This window comes from Dama dama, chromosome 22 (genome assembly GCF_033118175.1).
Source record: "Dama dama isolate Ldn47 chromosome 22, ASM3311817v1, whole genome shotgun sequence".
Lineage (NCBI taxonomy): Eukaryota > Metazoa > Chordata > Mammalia > Artiodactyla > Cervidae > Dama > Dama dama.
The window spans coordinates 43,868,879-43,888,751 of record NC_083702.1 but is presented as its reverse complement, the minus strand read 5'-3'; the positions used below and the strand labels follow the sequence as shown (position 1 = coordinate 43,888,751).

General features: G+C 47.6%; 1 protein-coding gene across 1 annotated transcript; it reads right to left on the bottom strand.

Moving 5' to 3' along the window:
- Positions 1–4,655: 4,655 nt before the first annotated feature.
- Positions 4,656–18,374, bottom strand: EIF3D (eukaryotic translation initiation factor 3 subunit D). Its single transcript, XM_061125307.1, has 15 exons — positions 18,221–18,374; positions 15,769–15,901; positions 15,454–15,499; positions 14,451–14,587; positions 13,118–13,203; positions 12,513–12,585; positions 11,585–11,697; positions 10,643–10,775; positions 10,089–10,236; positions 9,333–9,463; positions 8,092–8,177; positions 7,870–7,999; positions 5,789–5,931; positions 5,241–5,524; positions 4,656–4,801 (listed from the first exon to the last, which is right to left on the bottom strand). The coding sequence occupies exons 2-15, from the start codon at positions 15,889–15,891 to the stop codon at positions 4,788–4,790; spliced, it is 1,647 nt and encodes a 548-aa protein (XP_060981290.1). The 5' UTR covers positions 15,892–15,901; positions 18,221–18,374; the 3' UTR covers positions 4,656–4,787.
- Between the last annotated feature and the right edge of the window lie 1,499 nt (positions 18,375–19,873).

The following is a 19,873-nucleotide window of genomic DNA, read 5'->3' as shown; positions in this document are numbered from 1 at the left end:
TAAGTAACAAACAGGACTGACTTGATCTTCCATCAGAAGAGGAGGGCTAGGGGCTGTTTCCAATATAATGTAGCTGACTAGCCAAATGGAACTCAGAGGGAGTTTGCTTAATTAAGATAGAGTTGCGAACTGGAGTGTGGAATTAACCGCCCCGCCCCCATTTATACTCCAAATCATGAGCTCTTTCCAAACTTTTTATTGATTTATGAAGCCCCTTTTATGTGCTTGATATCCATTAACAATTAATTGTCTATCTATGGAAGAAATGGAGAATTTTGATTGAGCCAACCTAAAGCTGGCTTAAAACTTCAACATTCAAAAAACTAAGATCACGGCATCTGGTCCCATCACTTCATGGCAAATAGATGGGGAAACAATGGAAACAGTGACAGACTTTATTTTCTTGGGCTCCAAAGTCACCACAGACGGTAATTGCAGCCATGAAATTAAAAGACGCTTGCTCCTTGGAAGAAAAGCTATGACAAATGTAGACAGCATGTTAAAAAACAGAGACATCAAAACAAAAACAAAAACAGAGACATCCCTTTGCTGACAAAGGTCCATACAGTCAAAGCTATGGTTTTTCATGTATGGATGAGAGTTAGACCATAAAGAAGGCAGAGTGCCTTTTGAATTGTGGTGCTGGAGAAGACTCTTGAGAGTCCCTTGGACAGCAAGGAGATCAAACCAGTCCATCCTAAAGGAAATCAACCCTGAATACTCATTGCAAGCACTGAAGCTGAAGCTACACTACTTTGGCCATCTGACGCGAAGAGCTGACTAATTGGAAAAGACCCCGGTGCTGGGAAAGATTGAGGGTAGGAGGAGAAGGGGACGACAGAGGATCAGATGGTTAGGTGGCATCATAGACTCAAAGGACATGAGTTTGAGCAAACTCAGGGAGACCATGAAGGACAGGGAAACCTGGTGTGCTGCGCTCCATGGGATTGCAGAGTCGGACAAGACTGAGTGACTGAACAACATCAAAGGACCATAACCTAAGAGACAGTCTTTCTGAAAGAGCTTTCTGAAAGCTCTGGGGACTGTAAGGAAAGGGTAGGGGAGGGAGGCCAGTTTATCTGTGATTCTGATGAAGGGACATACGCAGTCAAGCACATGGCTTGGTAGAATGTTGTTGCTCTTCAGGAGGAATTAACAGCTTAATGGTTTTAGTTCTTAAGTATGGGAAGATGCAAGAAACTGGGTTCAGGGATTTTTCTCTTGAAAATATCTGTCTGAAGGACAGTCCTACCAGTTTTCCTAGAGCACAAAAGTGCCTTGTCTGAATTCTCATCCTGAATTCCTCTCATGGTATATGTAGGTCATCAAGTGTCTAATGACTTGATTCTTGTAGAACCGGGTGGGAGGCTATATTCCTTATTTTACAATTCCTTCCCTTTCAGTCTTAATTTTGACCAAGGTTTGAGAGGTATTCTGTGACTGATATGGCCCATGGTGATAGGAATGCTCATTCCCAGGCCAGGCAAGGAATCACTGATAGGCCATTCAGCGTGTTATTACTGGACTGGGCTCTGTTAGTAGTAGCCAAAAGCCTCTGGACCTCCTGTCTTACTGGCCTGTTATGGTTCAGGTAATGATTCCCTCTAGTTTCTTCCCATTATCTATAGAGTTAGACTGTTACTATCATTGACCTTGTAGAACTATGTATTTGTTCTGGTCGCCTAGTCATCATTTTTATTGGAGGCTCTGTCACACATCTGGTTGTGCAAGAAACAATATTCTTTTTTTTTTTTTTCTTGGTTGTATCGCAAGGCATGTGGGATCTTAGCTCCCTGACCAGGGGTTGAACCTGTGACCTTTGCATTGGAAGCATGGAGTCTTAGCCTCTGGACTGCCAGGGAAGTCCCAAGAAACAATATTCTTAAGGACTTCTTTGGTAGTCCAGTGGGTTAAGAATCTGCCTTCCAATGCAGGGGACACAGGTTCCATCTCTGGTCGGGGAACTAAGATCCCATATACTGTGGGGCAACCAAGCCTGTGAGTTACAACTACTGAGCCTGTGTGCCCAGGAGCCCATGCACCACAACTTGGGAGAAGCCCACAGGCTGCAACAAACAGCTTGCGGGCCACAACTAAGACCACCAGCAACTTAAAAAAAAATCTTGTAAAATAGGCAGAATATGTGAAATATAGCTAGCAACATTCTTTCCTCAGGAAGTATTTTAAGCTGAGAGCTTTCCTTAGGTGCAGCCCAGTAACTCCCCAGGTCATCTGACCAGCCCTTTCTGCCCCCATTGCTGTCTTTAAGGGAAATGGCACATTGGCATTGCACATAAAGTTCAACAAAGATGTCTGCATGTACAAAGCAAGTGGTGGGTCATTGTGACCCCTTACAGGACTGAGAAATGAATGTTATCTCCTAAGGAGTTCCACGACTGGCACCAGAAGAAAAATTGAACTTTATGGTTGAACAGGTTATTTCTGCCACTGAGGACTTGTGGTTAATGCGTAACAGAAACACAGTGCACGCTGGAGGGGAGGGAGGAGGCTTTAGCCTCTCTTGTCTTGCCTTAAAATGGGAATTTTTATCTTATCATTGGTAATATTGTAAACAAAGGGGCCTATGACAGAGCAGTGTAGACACTTAAGCCCAAATCCACTGCTCATGCTCAGCAACTGTGGCTGAAGCGGAGGCAATATAGAGGACGACTGGGTGACCCTGAACCCCATTCAAGTGAACTGGATGACCAGGGCTGGCTTTCTCGAGGTGAAATGTGAATCCTGAATGAGATCTACCTGCCCAGAATACAGTGCATCTATGAATAAAGTAAGAAACTCAAGAGCTGTTACATAGTTCTGTGAGATGGGGCTGAGGGTTCCGGTGGGAAGGCAGCCATGCTGAGTTTGGAAAAACACTGGTTTTCCAGCTTTTCATCACTGAAACTTCTCTAGAAAGTCTTTCTTGAGCTCTCAGACATAAGTACCCCCTTAGGAATGCCATTTATCTGTTTTTTTCCTAGTGTGTTATTAGCATCAGAGAAAAGCTCCTGTTAGATCAGAAATGACTCTTAATCATTATAGTGACTTCAGGGCTTCCATCAGCATCTGACATACAGGAGGCCCTTAGAAATTTGTTGAATAAACACTGAAAGCAGACAAAAGTACCTAGCCAAAAATGAAGCTAGGGAGGTCAACTTCTTAGTAGTTATGACTTTCATGAGAATGGGTGTGGACAAATAATTAAGTACTTAAACCTGCTGGTCTTACCTTGTATTGGGAAATTAGGACTGATAAGGTATGGCAGGGCCTTCAGACTAGGCTGAACCTGGACTGTAGAATGCTACTGGTTTTGAGGCAGGACTATTTACAGCCATCAACTTGGTGGATGTAGAGGACAGATGAAAGACATGAAGCAGGTGGAGGTTGCTGTTAAGATGTTTTTGGGCCACTTGTTCCAGATAATCCTGTTGGGTTGCATCCTGGGTCTGCAGGAGGCAGCTTGGGGAGTACTAGCCCGACCTTGAAACCCCACACTTGTCACACTATAATGTGAATTTCCTAATGCTCCACCTACACTGAAAACTCCCCAAGAAGCACACCTTAATACCGTTTTCCTAGTAACTCGGACAATGAAGTCCGATACATTTTTGCTTGCTGAGGCTCAGTTATTTTGATCAAAATTGTTAAATTTAGGACTGCTACCCAAAAGTGGAGCCAGTCTTCTCATCTGTACAATGACATCACTTCCAACAGCATCACAGTTCTGTGTCAGTATGAGGCATTTATAGAAAACACAGTATAGTATCTGTCAGGGTAAAGACTTCATTCGTGTCAAGGACAGAACACCATCCACTTACAAAAAGTTCACATACACTGAACATCTGTAGCTCTGATTTGTTCATGACACAGTGCTTTGAGGGTGCCGGCTTGAGATCACATCACCAGCCCATGCCAAGTGAAAGTGAAAGTTGCACCAGTTGTGTCCTCCTCTTTGTGATCCCATGGAGAATACAGTCCATGGGATTCTCCAGGCCAAAATACTGGAGTGGGTAGCCTTTCCCTTCTCCAGAGGATCTTCCCAACCCAGGGATCAAACCCAGGTCTCCCACACTGTAGGCAGATTCTTTACCAGCTGAGCCACAAGGGAAGACCAAGAATAACTGGAGTGGGTAGCCTAGCCCTTCTCCAGGGGATCTTCCCGACCCAGGAATCGAACCTGGGTCTCCTGCATTGCAGGTGGATTCTTTACCACCTGAGCTATCAGGCTATCAGGTAAGTTTATACAAACCATTACAATGCACACCCTCTGGAACATCCATCAGGCCCTTCTGAAGCGGTCTCCTTCACAGCAGCGACCTCACCTCAAGCTTCAAAGACTGCCCTGCTTCATCTTTACAGTCATGTGTATGTGTCAGGGCAGCAGCTGGGTCTGGCATGTAGCCAGCTTGTGCTTGTGAAATGGACTTCCTATGGGGACCTCACTCCCTGGGAAAGGATAATTTCAAGGGGTTCAAGAACAAAAAGCCCCAGGGCATTCACCTTCTAGCAGGAATATAAAACCACTAATGCTGAGAACAAAGGAGGGAACCCAGATTGTGAACTCCAGAGAGACTCTGCTGTGTCTCACCCTCCCTCTCTGAAGGGCTGCTCGGAGAAGGAAGGGCCGTCAGTCATAACGCAGGCACAGACGAAGGTAAGGGACTAGACAGCATTTATTTCAATGGCCCAGCTTCAGAGAGCAAGAATCACACACACGTCCCACTAGGTACTCAGGGTCCTCCAGGCTCGATGGAATCGCAGATGCCAGTTCCACATCACCGTCTGGTTTAGGCTTCTTCCTCTGAAATATACAAAGGTTATGTCAAACTGGTAAATCGCTCAGAGTTTTCAATACTTTCACTCAGATGTGAAACCATTCAGATCCTCAGAGGACTAACAGGTATTTTCTTCAGTCACCAACCAGTGAAGCAGGTGAGAGAACGATTTAAGCCCTATCACGCAGCTGGAACATCATTCCTTCCTGGGACCACTGGCTAGAATCAGGGACTTCTAGCACCTTCCTCTAGACATTTCTTTCCTGCCCTAACTCTCCTCCCCAACCCCATCATGTGCTCTAAAGGCTCTGGAAGTGGCTCCTGGAACTAGACTGAATGCCACACCAAGTGAAAACTCAGGGAATTCCTGGAGTTTTCCATTGAGGTTAGAGGACTAAGGCTGCAGCACTTGGGCCCCAACCAGCTCAGCTCACACCAGACTTCTGATGGAGGCTTGCTACACACCTTCTTCTTCCTCTTCCTCCTCCTCCTCCTCCTCGTCGTCCTCATCGGAGCTGAAAGTGCCATCAGGTAGGCTGTAGACACGGATGACCTGCTTGTTGGGGTCCTTGAGGATGAGGTACTTGCCCTCCTCCAGCTTCATGCAGATGTCGATGACACAGCGCAGGATGCCCCAGGCATTCTCCACGCTCAGGTTGATCTGACTGGCAAACTCGTTGGGCTTGAACTGCTGGGTACCCAGGATGACATGGCGCGAGGAGTCTTTCACGTGGTACCGGGACACGTAACTACCGGGGAGAGGAGTGTTAGGGTGGGGCCCGGCCGGCACAGATCACATGGTACTGGGACATGTAACTGGGGGAGGTGGGTAAGAGTGTTAGGGTGGGGTCCGGCTGGCACAGAGACACAGCTGTGCCTGGGACTGAGTTATCAGTTAAATGGCAGCCTCGTGCTTGTCCCAAGAAAGGGGAGAAAAGGGCAGCCTTGGTCTCCTAAGCCGAAGACCCCTCCTTTCCGAAGACGAGCTCTGGGCTCCTGGGCAGGAAGCTCACCCAAGCTTGAGGTACTCGGATCCAGCCAGCAAAGCACAGCAGGTCCAGCGGGCCAGCTTGTAGCTGTTGTTCTTCAGCTCGGTGGCAATGACAGCCCCTCGCTGAGAATCAAGCTTCTGTCGCCAGTCAACGCCGTTACAGTGCTGTGGGAGGAAGGCCCGGTTACAGGCGCCAAGGCACCATGCTGCCCGTGGACTGCAGGCCCCTCTGGTAGAGAAGGAGGTCCCTAGTGGGCTTAACCAGGGAGGCGCAAGCCCACAGGTAGAGCAGACGGAAGACATCATCGAAGGGGCAGGGCCTCCGTCCCTCCCTTGCACAGCCTGCCACACAGCTGGTGCTCAACCTGTAACTCCTCTCTTCCCAAGGTCTTAACCAGGCCAGGACACACACTCACACGTGTTAGAAACAAGTGCCACACAAGTGTTTGTCACATGTGCTGTGGACAGGAAAGAGTTTCACAAAGGAGTGTGACAGCTCACCGTGGAGAATACTGGCAGAAGCTGGAGGTAGGGGGATCTGAGAGGGACAGGGAAGAGATGCACTGGTTTAGTGTGGAAGCCCGCAGAGGGAGGGGAGGTCAGGTAGGTTTGACCTGATGGAGAGGGAGTTAGGGAGGTCAGTTAAGAGACAAATGCAAAATAACAGGCGTCATGAGTAGGGTCCTGAACTCTAGGGTGATGTCAGCGAAACCCAGAGCTGGGCAAGTAGACAGACTGAACCTGACAGCAGAATTCAAGGGCACAGAGGAAGAGGAGATGTTTGAGGCTCTGAGCCTAAGAGAGCGAGAAATGACACTGATGGACAGTCAAGCCAGAGGGAATGACAAATGAAGACACTGGAAGGACAAAGTATTTTAGGAAAAAACCACCACCAAAAAACACCAAAACAAAAACAACAATGGCAGAACAGGTGTCAGAAGAGATTTCAGGAATCACTTCTGGAGTTCAAGGATGAGGTTTGGGGTTAGGCTCAATTCTAAGATGGTCCCTGGTGGCCTGCTCTTGCAGCATCTGCTATCCTGGAGTCTGGGGGAACCCTGAGTATAACTACCCAGGATCATGCTACCTCGTATGTAAAGAGATTCTGCAGATGGAATCAAGGTCCCTTAAGATAGGGAGACCATCTCAGTGGGCCACACACAGTATAAAGAAGGGACTGACCCTAAGAGAAGGTGCCACTGGGGGGTTAAAAAGGAGGGGAAACAAAGGAAGCGTGAAGGCAGCTGAGAAATGTGCAGGACCAGATTATGGCACTAGCAGAGAGCACAGTCACACAGAACGCTGTTCTGGGAGGCTGTGGTCAAAGTCTAAGAAAAGGCCACTGGTTCAGAGCTAGGTCAGCAGCAAACCTTCCAGGGTGCTCTCAGCAGGTGACAGAAGCTACAGAACACCTGAGGAGTGAAGCCTGGTGCCCGGAATGCTAATCCCTTGGCACTAACGCAGGCAGAGCACAATGGCCCCTGACCTCCATCTCACTGGACCCCTGTTCAACACAGGCCTGGCCTTGCTGTCCTTCTACCAAGACTCTTATTCTACACACCAGTGACCAGGAGCACGGCCACCCATTTTAAATTCAGGCGTGTAGGCCAGGTACTTTTCAGAAAGGATGAGAGCCCCATCCTGGCACACCAGCCTGGGAGAACAGAAAGAGAAGGGAAAATGAAGGATGCGTATTTTTTTCAAGATGCCCCTCCTGAAAGGCCAAATCTGGGATAATCTGAGAATCTGAGTTCAGTAAGAGAAGGAGTTGAAAAAAGGGTGCCAGAAGGTTGCAAACCAGGTAGGGGCTGCCATAAGTGAAATAACAGGTCAAAAAGGACAGCTGCCTGACATACAGGAGACCTGCCAGCCCAGCTCAGAAGGAGAGATTGAAATCACATTTGCAGAGGGCAGAAGCCAAAGGGAGGTCGGAATGGACAGAGACAGAAAACACTGAGGAAAGGTAATCACCCTCACACATGACCTCTTCCTCAAAGCGGAACTAAGTGGGGGAAACTCGGACAGAAAAGCTCTGTAAGTGAGGCAAGGGGAAGAGACAGGCTGCAGGCGCCAGCCCGGGACATGGTGTCCCGCGTGCCTCACCCTGGAGTCCCACTCGTTGAGGGTCTTGATGTTGATGAAGGACACCTCCCCGTTGGCTCCGGTCATGACGCCATCATGCTCACAGCGGACGATGAGGTCGATGTCGTCCCCGAGCTTCCACCGGCGATAGCTGCAAGGAAGGAGGAGCGCCTCTGGTCACCTGAGGTCCTGGGTCCAGGTGCACCACCCACACAGCGCAGGGGCACTAGGGAGGAGACATACCGGTACGCTACAGAGGCGATCTCGTTCTTATCCATGTCATCCTCCACAAATGGGTTGGGGTTGGGGAAGTTGTATCTTTCCTTCCCCTGTAAAAATGACAGGTGTCATGAGACAGCGCCAACCTGTTGCCCAGGCAATCAGCCATGCCCCGCACCTCTGTCACAGCCCTGCCCACCTGGGTCCCTAGAGCTCGAGGGGGCTCTGGGCACACTCGAGCCCAAGCGAGCACCCCGTGGGTCACAACAGAGGTAACAGCTCAAGTTCACCCTGTGCTCAAGTTTGTGAAACACGAGCTTCTAGTCTCTTATTTAACTAGCAACAGCGCCCCCTCCTGTTATGTTTTCCTCCAAGGTGCACACAGTAATTTGTCAAGCATGTATGCATCCTGAGCTTATCGTCTTTCCTCCTCCATTGTGTGCCAGTTGCTCAGTCGTGTCCGACTCTTTGCGACCTCACGAACCACAGCCTGTCAGGCTCCTCTATCCATGGGATTCTTCAGGCAAGAATACTGGAGTGGATTGCTGTTCCCTTCTCCAGAGGATCTTCCTGACCCAGAGAGCCAACCCAGGTCTCTTGCACTGCAGGCAGAGTCTTTACCATCTGAGCTACAGGGAAGACCTTTCCTCCTCCATGATAATGAAGTTTTCTAAGGGCAGGCACCCTTAGGAAAGGGTTGGCTGGTTGCTGTATCCCCAGCTCCTAAGCAGTGCACCCGGATCTGTGCACAAGAGTGTCCTGGTCATATATTTCAAGGAATCTTTACAATGTATCTATATGAGACAAGTATTATTCAAGTATTCTAGTTTTACAGAGGGAATTCCCTGGTGGCTCAGGGGTAAAGATTCTGTCTGTAATGCAGGAGATGTGGGTTCCATCCCTGGGTCAGGAAGATCCCCGGGAGAAGGAAATGGCAACCCACTCCAGTATTCTTGCCTGGGAAACCCCATGGACAGAAGAGCCTGGTAGGCTATAGTCCATGTGGTCTTAAAGGGTCAGACACTACTTAGCGACTAAACAACAATTTCAGAGAAGAAACAGGACTGGCACCACAGAGTTAAAACTGGTGAATTTAGGGCTCAAAGTCAGGCCTTCTGACCTCAAAGCCCAAGCTCAGATCTCCTCTGTGACAAGCATGGACCCCCGTCTGTGCTGTCCAATCCCACAACCCAGAGCTGACAACCCAGTACATGCTCAGTAGAGAGCAACTGGAGTCGATGAACTGAATGCTCCCAGGACCTTACCATCCTCAAGCACTGCTGGGAGAAGTTGTGGTTGATGTAGGTTGCTTCCATGGCCAGGTTGCGGGGTGAGTTGAAGGAGTTACCTTCATCTTGAGGGGGTTCGTTGGCTGTCTCACTCACTGTCAGAAGGTCTGCAAAATTGGCAGCATGATCACCCACCCATGAAACAGTCACCAAAGAGGTGTAGGGCCCCTTAGGGAGATGTGGCGATTCAAATGACACAGGCCCTTCCTCCAAAGGACCGCCATCTGCTAACCTGGGTCTCCTGAGTGGGGGTGGGTGGGGTGGGTTTCTGGATAACCCAAGACACTAACATTAATTCTGTCACAACTACATCTATTTTTGAGTGACCTGGTTTTCATTCAACGTGTGTGTGTACATACACATGTGTATGGTACATGTACATTTTTTCCTTCATAAACATGCTAAAGTAAAAAAGTCATCAATCCAAAGAAAAAGGTCAAGTACGTACTAAAGGTGGTATGGAGAGATGACAGAAGTCAGGAAGATGCTATTCAAACGAGTGGAAACATGGTGTTGCGGTGCCGTGAGGACTTAGAAGGCTGCTGCCCTGACAGGGATACTGCAGCAACAGCCCCTTCCTCTATCTCTGAGGAGGCTGAGGGGGATTCTGACATGGCTGTTGGTGTCCGTGGGGAGACAGAACACCTTCTACCCGTTCTCTGTACCTGGGAATGGCTTTGGACCAACAAAGACACTCGGAGCCTCTGTGCTGTTCCCAGACAGGCTTCTTACCAAAGTCAGAGTTGTCCCTCTTGTCAAAGAAGAGCTTGGACCCGACTCTCTGGACGACGATGTCCCAGGAATACACAGAGCGGGTGCAGCTCATCAGTGTGGCCAGAATGGCGTCGGTGGCAAACACGTTGCCCTGAGTCTTCGCCAGCTGCAAGGAGGACAGCAGAGAAATGGGGCTACGTTGGGCCTCACCTGCCCATTCAACAGGAGGTGAAGGACTTGTCTGTAAGGAGCCCTCACACCCATACCTACACCTCTGGTTGTCTGAGCCAGGCTGCAGCAAGCCAGCCAGCAAGCTTGTATCCTGGGTCCAAGGAACTGCAGTTCCCCGACCACCTGTTACACACCAACACTTACGGTCCAGTCAACAGAGTGCCTTCATTTCACCTAATCCTAAATCAATTCACAAGAGTCTTATCTACGGGGCATCTGAGACCCGGTTGGTTCATACACACACCCCCCCCCAACCCCTCACCCCATCTGTGCTCTTTCTGAGGCCTCAGCGGTGGTATTGCAGCACTCCCCTCAGGTGGGCGCAGGGCAGGGGTGCCCACCTTCCGGATGACAGGGTCGTCCGTGGTGGTGACGGTGTGGAAGATACGCTTGATGCTCCGAAGAGGCTTCTCGCTCCGTGTGGTGATGCGATCAAAGGCCTTGTCGTAGTATTCCAGGGCCCCACAGCACTCGCTGAGGGAAGAGCGCGCAACACACGCAAAGTCAAGGGGAGCAAGACTACCTACTACTTCTCCGTTACACCATGGAATCCAAAGTCTTATCCAAAAGTCTAACACATGGGAGACGAAAACGGTCTCTGACTGGACTCCCAGAGCTCGTGCAGGGCCTGCCCCCTCAGGTCCTGAAGTGGCTCCGCACAACTGATCCGGCTCAGGACCCCACTCCCTGCCCCACTTTATTTATTTTTTTATTTTTTCATTTATTTTTATTAGTTGAAAGCTAACCTGCCCCACTTTAGAGACAGGGGGAGGAGCAGTGAGAGGCCCCAGGAGGCAGCTGCCTCCTGGCTGATGCTCCAGCTCCCACTAAGTTATGTCCACCCACTGGCCTTCTGAGATAAGCTCTTGGAAACATCAGGAAAAGCATCACTTCTCTTGAAGAACTGCAATCTTTCTCTTTCTGCCCAAAGAGCTACAGAACCCAATCTTCTCTTTTGCTCAGGATTTCAGGAAGCTGAAAGAAATCTAGAGTTTTAATAGTAGGAAATTTCTTTCTGCTTTCTCCTGACAAGAGTTCTATAACTTAAGTTTTCTTTTGCTCACAATGCCAGGAAGTTGAAAGAGAACTGAAGTTTTAGCTTCAGTAAACTTCTTTCTGCGTTTCCTGTTACAGTTATTGATTTTTTTTTTTTTTTTTTTAAAAACTTGTCCACTAATCTTAGGCAATGTCTTTGGAAGTGCCAGAGCTCAGGCCAACAGTCATCACCAGCTGGTTCACACATATTAAGAGCATGATGGAGGGTAGGAAAAGATGCCACTTACATGTCCTGGGGCTCTGACACTTCCAAGTACCGCATCTTCATTAGCTGAGGGAAGTCCATCTCCTCCTTCACCTCCCAGTCACTGCGGACTTCCACCGAAGAGTCTCGGGGCTTCTGTCAGGAAAAACCGTTGGAGGGGAAAAATGACAGCCAGCGCGAAACGTAAGCAAAAGGCAGGTAACAACATGAAGGGCTTTTATTCAATAAATATATCCGGAACATTTATACGACAGGCTGGCTGTTTTCTAACAGCTCCTCTGTACTTCTCCCATGTCATTATCTGGTTATTCTTGCTGCTATCGCAAGCACTGTGTCCAGCAAATGTAACTTCCACAACTGTACCTTCACTCTGGCTTACACACGTCTTCTACTTGCACAACGTCCACATAAACACTTTCAGAGGAAAGTCCACGGTGGTACCATGCACAATATCCTCAAGTAAAACAGTCCTGCTGTCCACCAGCGGTGAACAGACAGACAAAATGTGGTCTCTCCATATAATGGAACACGGCAATAAAGAGGAATAAGTGCTGACATGGGCTACCACATGGATGAACCTTGAAAACATGCGTGGTGAAAGGAGCCAGTCACAAAAGATCATTCTGCTCTGGTTCCATTTATATGAAATGTCCAGGAGAGATTAATCCAGAGACGGAAAACAGACAAGGGGCAGTCTAGGGCCGGGGAAAACGGCTGCCTGGTACAGGGCTTTTTGTAGAGTGATGGGAACACTCTGGCACAGACCATAGCAATGGCTGCAGGACTCCGTACATAAACTATGAACCACTGAGTCCAGTGGGTGAATCTTAAATCCACCCCATCTTAAACGGGTGAATTGTACAGTATGAGAAGCATACCTCAATAAAGTTATTATAAAACCAACCCAAAAAATCAAATTCCTGGACAGAATTCTGATACAGATATACTACCTGTGATTTTTGGTCCCATTTCTGCCTCACTCCAAATTGTTTCTGGAATTTTTTTTGCAGTCGTATGCGTTCTCTGGAAAGACAGGAAAACTGCTTTTAGTACAGATTTTTAAGGAAAATAGAGGCTTAAGAAAAAACAAAAACCCAGATGAAAACGGTGCACACTAGACATGCTAGGAGAGGCACATTGCCCCCAGTCTGCCAGTGTATGACCAGTATGTACCACTCCATCTCTAGAGGCTGTACTCTGGCAGCCTACTGTCCTACACAGCTCCAGGGACTCACAGGACCCAGTGTGAGCGGGCCCCGGCAGCGGCGTCACAGAAGACCTCAGTCTAGGTGGAGCTCCGGGACCACTTCCTGGCTGCCTCTGTTTCCCTGTTAGTCAGTGCTCGTGTCCCGGGCAGGCAGTCTCCTGTCCATGGTCTCTGCCATCAACAGCTCTTGGAGGATGACACCAGGGCTGAAACAGTGGCTTAACTGCTTTGGGAAGGCTTTTTGGTTTTTCACAATACTGGGGAAGACGACTGTTTTACTCTGGCTTCCTGATATCAGTGTGGTCAGTCCTGGAAAAATAACTTGTTCCAACAGGATGGGCAGCTCACCTCTCCTTCTGCTTGGCGCTCTTAGGCAGGGTCTGCAGGTTGAACTGCAACATGTTCCGTCGATCTTTGTCTCTGCGGAGATTTCGCTAGGAATCAGGAAAAAACATGTTAAAATCCTGGGAGATTTGGCGGATAACTGGTACTGCCTAATGGGACGCTGTTAGGTAAGTTTAGGATGCAGAAGCCCAGTTGCACATTTCACTCTGTGCTTTCACAGGATCAACACCTGGGGTCTTTGGTTGAGTAAGCACAGACCTACCTCAGAGACACTGGGTCTGGTTCCAGACCACCACAACTGAGTGAGGATCGTAATGAGGCAGGTCACACAAATGTTTTGCTTTCCCAGAGCATATAATTTATGCTACATGTACTATACACTATACTGTAGTCTACTAGTGTGCAACACTGTTATGTCTTAAACAATGTATCTATCTTCATTAGAAAGAAACTTTATTGCTAAAAAATGTTAACCATGTTCAGTGATTAGTAACATCACTGATCACAACAAATATGATAATAAAAAGTCTGAAATATTGTTATGACAGAGACATGAAGTGAGCAAATGCTGCTGAAAAAATAGAACCGAAAGACTTGCTCGATGCAGGGCTGCCACAAACCTTCAATTTGTTTAAAAAAAAAAAAAAAAAAAAAAGCAGTTATCTGTTTTTTGTACTGAAGCACAATAAAAATGTTTGTACCTGGAATTAGCTTAGACTCCTATCCATGCTTTTACAAAGGAAGGTTCACTGGCTCTTATTAGAGTTGCTGAGTTTGCTTCTTTATGTGAGAAGATGCAGCCCAACTGGACCATCTACTCAGTAAATCCTAGACACAGCAATTACGCAAGGCAACAGACACTGATGCACATGATTATCCAGCACAAATAGCCATCCTGAGCACAGATGTCCTAGCTACTGGTCAACAGACAGCTGACCTATTTAAAGGCATTCCTGGACATGGTACCCGTTTACTTTAGCACAATTTGTCACTAAACAGCTACTTGGATCCACTGCTGCTTGCTGTGCTGAGTCGTATCTAACTCCTTGCGACCCTACGGACCGCAGCCCACTGGGCTCCCAGGATACTAGAGCAGGTTGCCGTTTCCTACTCTAGGGGATCTTCCTGACCCAGGGACTGAACCTGTGTCTCTCGCATCTCCTGCTTGGCAGGTGAATTCTTTACCACTGGGCGACCTGGGAAGCCCATTACTATATTATGGGATTCATCAGGAGACCCACGGTAACACGCTTTCCCCTCATCAGTACTCACGTGGTACCATTTTTAGCACCAGGTGACAGCCCCAAGATGGTCACACTGCTGGCTCTTGACTGACCTGTGCAAATCGCATTCGATTCCGCTGGTAGGCAGTCTTCTGTGTGCGCGCGGTGTCCACCAGCTGGAAACTAGTTTCATCCTCCTCGTGGAAGTAAGCATACTGACTTCCACCTCCAAACTGAGAGGAGTACTTATCTGGAGGCAAAGGTGACAGCATGTAACAAACACTACCTACAAACTTTAGAAGCACACAGTAGTCTAAAGCCTGATATTTACAATGTGGTCTCAGGAGCCACCCCATTGGCTGGCAGCACCTTAGATGTACAGACTCACAGCTCCACCCTAGATCCACTGAGTAAGAATCACCATTTTAATAAGATCCCCAGCAGATTAATACGCACATTCAAGTTTGAAAAACTCTGGTCCAAAGAACTTTCTAAGTAAAGACAGAATCTGAGGAACTCAAGACAAACCCATTTTGCACTCTGTCTTATTCTGTAAGAACAGGAATTACAGTTTACTCTCTCAGGAGAGGCAAGCAGGCGGTTATACAGGTCATCACTGTCAGCAGCTGGAGCCCAAGGCAGATGTGGCTAATGGGCTAGGACTGGCTTTCTGGCTGACCTCAGACTCAGATAGTCTTTAACTCAGTATTCCAGGGAGCCACTTCCAGCTCTCTTGATTAGCACAGAGGAGAAAACTAACTTCTATTAGGATCCTAAAACCAGGAGTTTTGAAACTGGGATCCACTGACTGGCCTTACAGGTTCAGTAAATCCCAAGTAATGAAATACAAAATGGGAATGTGTTCACCAGATCTGTAAAAGGGGCCATGGCTACCCAAAGCAGGGGGAAAAACCTACTATAATACGCTGAACAGTCTAACTTTTGAGGCTATTTACAAAAAAATGGGTTGTTTTCACTCCATAATAGGCCTCTAAAAATTATGAATTATCACCATTCCGTTGCCATCCTAGAATGCTTTCAGGTGGAGGTTACTAGAAACACTAACAATCCACCGAGGGCCTGACTTGGGCAGGCAGGCAGGCGCAGAACACTTACTTGTATATCTCTTGTCCTGGTATGTTGCCCCCGTCCAGTCTGCAACCTAGTGAGCACAACAAGGAAGGCGGAGAGCACAGGTCAACTAGGCAAGTTTCTGTTGACTCAGAAACCCCCTCCTCCCAAGTGAGGACACAGTGTCACAGAGTGTTAGAAAGACTGGCTCAGGATAGCTTTGTAAGAGCCCAGCTCTCCCATGACCACCGGAAGTAGTGAGAGCTTATAACCATTACCCTTTTGAGAGAATAAAATTGAAATGAACTTGGAGCATCAGCTGCAGCTTAAGAGATTCAGACCCCGCTGACAGGTAAGCACCTTTCCCAGCCGATCTCCTTTGCTGAACGGCTGGTAGGGCATATCCCGAAACTGCTCCGGAACCGCACAGGGACCCCAGCCTGAGGGGTTGTCCTGGATCACGGGTGTCATGAACTTTGCCATCTTTTAAAACCTTAAAAATACAAATAACAAAGTAACTCCATGAAGAAAAGCCTCCAAAAAAAAAAAAAAAAAAGGTCTTCCAATCACGGTAAGCTAATACATGAATGATAAAGTTAAAAAAGCAAAACACAAAACCGAATCCTCAACTGTTGAGTTACTCTCCACTTAACATCTTTCTGTAAATAACATTGTGAATACTTAAAACTACGAAGACTGCTAACCAAATCCATGTATCATATATCACTGGGTTTTTTTTTTTCCACTGTACCATCTCTGAAATGAGCCTGCACCTTCTAATTGACGAGGTGTCATATCATATCTGGCAACTTTTCTTTCTTAGTGTTACATGAAGAAATTGTGCTTCTTGAATTCAGTGATGTCTTACAGATTTGATGAAATGTAATTAACTTTGAGTTTAATAAGGAGGTTCCAGTTCTCATTCACACCTTCACCAGACATACAATATTTAATTCCCCTAAACCTCAGTCTCTTTACCTGTAAAATAAATAAGATCCTTGTTTTATTCCCATCAGAGGATCACTGTGAAAGCCGAATATATTAGTTAACGTATGTGGAAATAGTTCCACTGTAAAACGCCAGACACTTACTACTCAGTCTTACAAAAATACATTTACACACAGTGCAGAGAAAAAACAAGGGTCCATGAATATATCCTGAAATGCAACCTTCCTTTGTTGTTCTTCCAATTTTCTGTTGTCAGTGCAAATTCTCATGCAGGGCATAAGAATCAGGCAGAAAGTCCGGCAGAAGGTTGAGGAGGCCACCAGAAGCCTTACGTCATGAAAGTGGCCTAACACAGCCAATGTTCATAAGCATTATGAGTACCAGGCATGTTGTTAGTGCTTTCCACGCATTAATTCATTAACTCCTCTCAACAATCTCCTCCTGAGGTAGGGCCAGTATTAGCCCCACTTTCCAGATAAGAAAACTGAGGCACAGAGATATCAAGAAATTGCCCAAAGTCACAACACTAATGGATGAAAATCTGAACCCTGGGAAACTGGCTTCAGAGTCCACACTTTGTGTAAGGCCAGTACTCCTCTCAGGAAGAGTAAAAACCAGGGGCTCCAAACAGGTATCTGCCAAACAATTCCTACCCAAAATGCATGCATTTACCATCCATTTTAATCCCCTGACAATGCCCAGAAGCTGAGTTCCCAGGGGAAAATTCACCACACAAACATTTCCAGAGTCTGGGGAGCAATCAAAGAGCAAAGGATACTACGTTTAGGAAACTCTTCATTTTCCCATGATGGGGAGAGTTCTTACAGAGGTGACACTTGCATGATCCAACAGGGCATGAACCTGGAAACCCCATCCTTCCACCTGAACTTAAATTACACTAGAGGAAGCAGACTGAGAGAGGGTGTGGTGGTCTCAAAACAATATACCTTTATATACTACCAGGGTCCTACAACGTGTCAGATGCAACACCACTAAACCCCTAGGCCCCCATTTCCGATATAAAAACACACAGTTCAGCCAAACCAAGCAGCTGATCTCATCATTTCAAAATAGATTTGGTTTCTAGGGTCGTCTGTCTTAAGTCTAACAGTCTTCCCATTATCTTACAGCTGGACAGCAGCCTGAAAAGATCCTGGATTTCAGATCATATCAATAACACAATAAGGTATCTCCAAACACACTTTAAAAGGGGTGGAAGGAAGTCACTTGGTTTCAACGCCTAAAATAAAAAGTAGGCAGAGCACAATGTAACCAATAGTGGAACCTAAATCTTTCAGCTGAAACGGATGACAACTGTACTGGCTACAGCTATCGGATGAGGAGGCACCAACAGGACAGTCATAGAGCCTTGTGGTTGGCAGGTCATGTATTGCGCACGTTCTCGCAGCCACTGCAGATCGTTTGCCAATTCCTGGGGGGTTAGTTTCAAATCAGAGATCAACCAACTACATCCTAGCCTTCCATTTCACAGGCAAGGAAAAGAAACTTTTAGACTGTGAACTCCTCAGAGCAGGGCCAAACATCGCTCAGTTTGGCACACCCAACAGCCCTCTCATAGAAGCTCAGGGAACCGTGGGGCACTTTTTATTAATGGCATGTTCACATCAGAAGAGACCGTCGGTGGTCGCTAAGCGGACTCCAGGGCAAGAGACCTCAACCACAGGCTCTGCCCCGCACTGGGTCGTACCTTGGGGGGCCGAAGGCGGATTCCTGCCCCGCCCAGCTGAGGAATAGGGAGGCAAGAGGGGGCGTACAGAAGTCTCTTCCGGTAGGCCCCCGAAGGCTAGGCGCAGCCCAACTCTGCTCTGGAGGTCCGCGGAAACGTACGGAATACGCTGCTTACCTGTAACGGCCGAAGCCGGCCCCGATGGCGAGAGATAGTCTAGGCCAGATACCTCGCCACCGCCTGAGCTCCAGGGAACGGGGAAAAGGACGAAAAATGCGCGCGCAGCGGCCGGTACCGTAAACACGACCGACGGTGTCGTAAACTGCTTCTTGGCTTCCTTCCGGTTCGATGGCGGAACACACGAGTCGTAAAGCGAAGGCACATCCGGAAGTTCGTCACTGTTCTTTTCGCGGTGTTCTTATTAGCCTTCGAGGCTGATAGACATCGGAGATGTTCACAGTTACGTCATGGGTCATCCGGCGACACTCCGAGTTTCAAGTTTCTTGAAACGTGGCGGTCTTGCAGTTGGAGTTGGAAGCGGAGACTTGCTGATAGCCCCTCTATGTCCCACAATGCCTTGCGGACCACTCTGGCCCCTCTATATCCCACAATGACCCGCGGCTCCTGCCTTCTTTAAAAGATTCGTGTGGTTCGAGTTTCACCGTTAGGGGGAGATCGAGTCTCTCAGGCAGGTTTTTGTGGCGACTCGCTGAACTTTTCAGCGGTTTCGGAAATAGACCAGGAGGTGCAAAGTCACCTGAGTAGATCAGACTACTAGTGTAGGGGGTCGCTGCCAGGGTTCAAACCACACCTCCACAGTTCTCAGACTTTCTTGTTTGACAAAGATTCCTGGAGTGCTAATTTGAAAAATGAAGACGATTCCGGGTCCCCTTCCATAGACTGTTATACCAGCGTGGCTTAGCTGGAGCCCAGGAACCTGCTCTTTAGTTGGTTGTGATTCTGAAGTGGCGACTCAGGAACCACCTTCCTACGATGGCAACGGTGCTGTCCTTTTGGAAACTCAGCCTACAGAGTTTGTCCTGGAGTCTTACTGGGGTATTTAAAAATATTTGAAAGAATCTGAGCGCGCGATTTTTGTTCAAACCTCGAGATTCTTTACTACCTGGTCTCCTAGGCTTCCTTATCAGTCTCCTGGCCTATCTCCTTTATTGGAAAATATACTTGCTGTTACAGCTGATATTTATTCTTGGCTCTGCCACTGGTGGCTCAGATGGTAAAGCGTCTGCCTACAATGCGGGAGACCCAGGTTCGATCCCTGGATTGGGAAAACCCTCTGGATAAGGAAATGGCAACTCACTCCAGTACTCTTGCCTGGAAAATCCCATGGACGGAGGAGCGTGGTAGGCTACAGTACATGGGGTCGCAAAGAGTCGGACACGACTAAGCGACTTCACTTTCACTTACATTGCCACTTTCTAGCAGTGTAGCCTTCACATCTCTGGGCCTCAGTTTCCCTATTTGTAAATTGAAGATGATAAAAGGGGGTGTTGTGAGGGTAAAATATATGTATGTGAAAATACTCAGGAATTTCACTTACCAATTTGACAAACTCGGGCATGTTAATTGATCTCTTTGAAACCTTCAGTTCAGTTCAGTTCAGTCGCTCAGTCATGTCTGACTCTTTGAAACCTTATTCATGTATCAAATGAAAATGTTAACAGCAGCATCTGTTTCTATAAATTCTCTTCTAATTCACTCATCATCCAGTTTTCCTATTTTTGTTCACGGTACCCAGTGGATGATGCTTATTGAAAAACTTTGTAGTCATCATTGGTAGTTCCTTTCCCCACCACATTCAATCCTTCAGCA

What these genes read in the sequence shown, in the direction of transcription:
- EIF3D (XM_061125307.1), bottom strand. Translation starts at nt 15,891, where the DNA reads ATGGCAAAGTTCATGACACCCGTGATCCAGGACAACCCCTCAGGCTGG. An exon ending in AATGGGACCAAAAATCACAG is followed by an intron (nt 11,698 to 12,512) that starts GTAGTATATCTG and finishes TTTTCCTGACAG; the next exon opens with AAGCCCCGAGACTCTTCGGT. An exon ending in GAGGGACAACTCTGACTTTG is followed by an intron (nt 9,464 to 10,088) that starts GTAAGAAGCCTG and finishes CCAATTTTGCAG; the next exon opens with ACCTTCTGACAGTGAGTGAG.